The sequence below is a fragment of the Frankliniella occidentalis genome, unplaced genomic scaffold (genome assembly GCF_000697945.3).
Source record: "Frankliniella occidentalis isolate FOCC.00 unplaced genomic scaffold, Focc_3.1 Scaffold273, whole genome shotgun sequence".
Lineage (NCBI taxonomy): Eukaryota > Metazoa > Arthropoda > Insecta > Thysanoptera > Thripidae > Frankliniella > Frankliniella occidentalis.
In genome coordinates, this window is record NW_026267399.1 from 355875 (window position 1) to 357599 (window position 1725).

The 1725-nt window shown below is 60.9% G+C and overlaps 1 protein-coding gene across 1 annotated transcript in view; it reads left to right on the forward strand.

The window, feature by feature from the left end:
• The window catches only part of LOC113214773 (fatty acid synthase), an 8558-nt gene that overhangs the window by 2472 nt on the left and 4361 nt on the right, over positions 1-1725 (forward strand). The window contains exons 2-4 of the mRNA XM_052273461.1: positions 7-664; positions 832-1366; positions 1457-1715. Coding sequence (XP_052129421.1) covers positions 7-664; positions 832-1366; positions 1457-1715 — 1452 coding nt within the window. The remainder of the gene's footprint in view (positions 1-6; positions 665-831; positions 1367-1456; positions 1716-1725) is intronic.

The window sequence follows — 1725 nt, forward strand, 5'->3', positions numbered from 1 at the left end:
CTCAAGTCCAACCCCAAGAACAAGACCCAAATCACCCCCATCAACCCCGAGGTGGCCCGCGTCGTAGCCGTGTCCGGCCGCACCGAGGAGGCCGTTGACTTCCTCCTGGACCAGGCCGAGCAGAACCGTGACGAGGAGTTCCTCAACCTGCTCGCCGACATCCACAAGCAGAACATCGCCGGCCACACCTACCGCGGTTACACCCTGGTCGGAGGCGCTGGTGACCCCATGCGCGAGGTGGCTATGGCCGGTGAGGCCGGCCGCCCCGTGTGGTGGGTGTTCTCCGGTATGGGCTCCCAGTGGGGCGCCATGGCCAAGTCCATGATGCGCCTCGAGCCCTTCGCCAAGGCCATCAACACCTGCGCCGCCGCCCTCAAGCCCCACGGCGTCAACCTCATCGACATCGTGGTCAACAGTGACGCCAAGACCTTCGAGAACGTGCTCAACTCGTTCGTGTCCATCGCCGCCGTCCAGGTGGCGCTCGTCGACACCCTGCACGCCCTGGGCATGCAGCCCGACGGCATCATCGGTCACTCCGTCGGAGAGCTGGGTTGCGCCTACGCCGACGGCACCTTCACCGCCGAGCAGACCGTCCTGGCCGCCTACTGGCGAGGTCGCTCCATCCTGGAGAGCAAGCTGGCCCCCGGTGCCATGGCCGCCGTCGGTAAGTGCTACTCACATTTTAGCCTTGTATATTTTAACGCGATGATGACCTAATTCGTCCGTATGACTTAATATGATATGAGTCCTGCAGTTCTGACTACACCTTTTACAAATCACTTTAGTCATAATTATTTCAGAGAATAATGTTCGATTTTCTTTCAATGACAGGTCTCAGCTGGGAGGAGGTCAAGGCCCGCGTCCCTGCTGACATCGTCGCCGCCTGCCACAACTCCGCCGACTCCGTCACCATCTCCGGTCCCCCAGAATCTATCAGCAAGTTCGTCTCCAGCCTGCAGGCCGAGGGCATCTTCGCTAAGGAGGTGGCCAGCTCTGGCGTGGCCTTCCACTCCAAGTACGTCGCTGAAGCCGGCCCCAAGCTCAAGAAGAGCCTGGAGGCCCTCCTGCCCAACCCCAAGCCCCGCTCCTCCCGCTGGCTGAGTACCTCAATCCCCGAGAAGGACTGGAACTCCCCTCTGGCCAAGCTCTCCTCCGTCGACTACCACGTCAACAACCTGCTGTCCCCCGTCCTGTTCGCCGAGGCTCTGCAGCACGTTCCCGAGAACGCCTGCGTGATCGAGATCGCCCCCCATTGCCTGCTCCAGGCCATCATCAAGCGCGCCCGCGGCACCGGTGTCACCAGCATCGGTCTCATGAAGCGTGACCACCCCGACAACCTGAACTTCATGCTCTCCAGCATCGGAAAGTGAGTAGCGGTCTCTCTGCGTGATTTGCGACTGATACAGTATCGTTTACCCCTTAAACAGCCCTTAACACATCTATTTTCTTTTTGCAGGGCATACATCGCCGGTGCCCAGCCCCAGGTCGGCCGCCTGCTCACCCCCATCAAGTACCCCGTGTCCAGAGGCACCCCCATGCTCGCCTCCATGGTCAAGTGGGACCACTCCACCGAGTGGGCCGTGGCTGACTTCTCCGGCAAGGGCTCCCGCTCCGGTGAGAGCGTCATCGAGGTCGATGTGAGCAAGGACTCCGACAAGTACCTCACCGGACACACCATTGATGGCCGTGTTATCTTCCCTGCGACTGGCTACCTGGTGAGCTTTA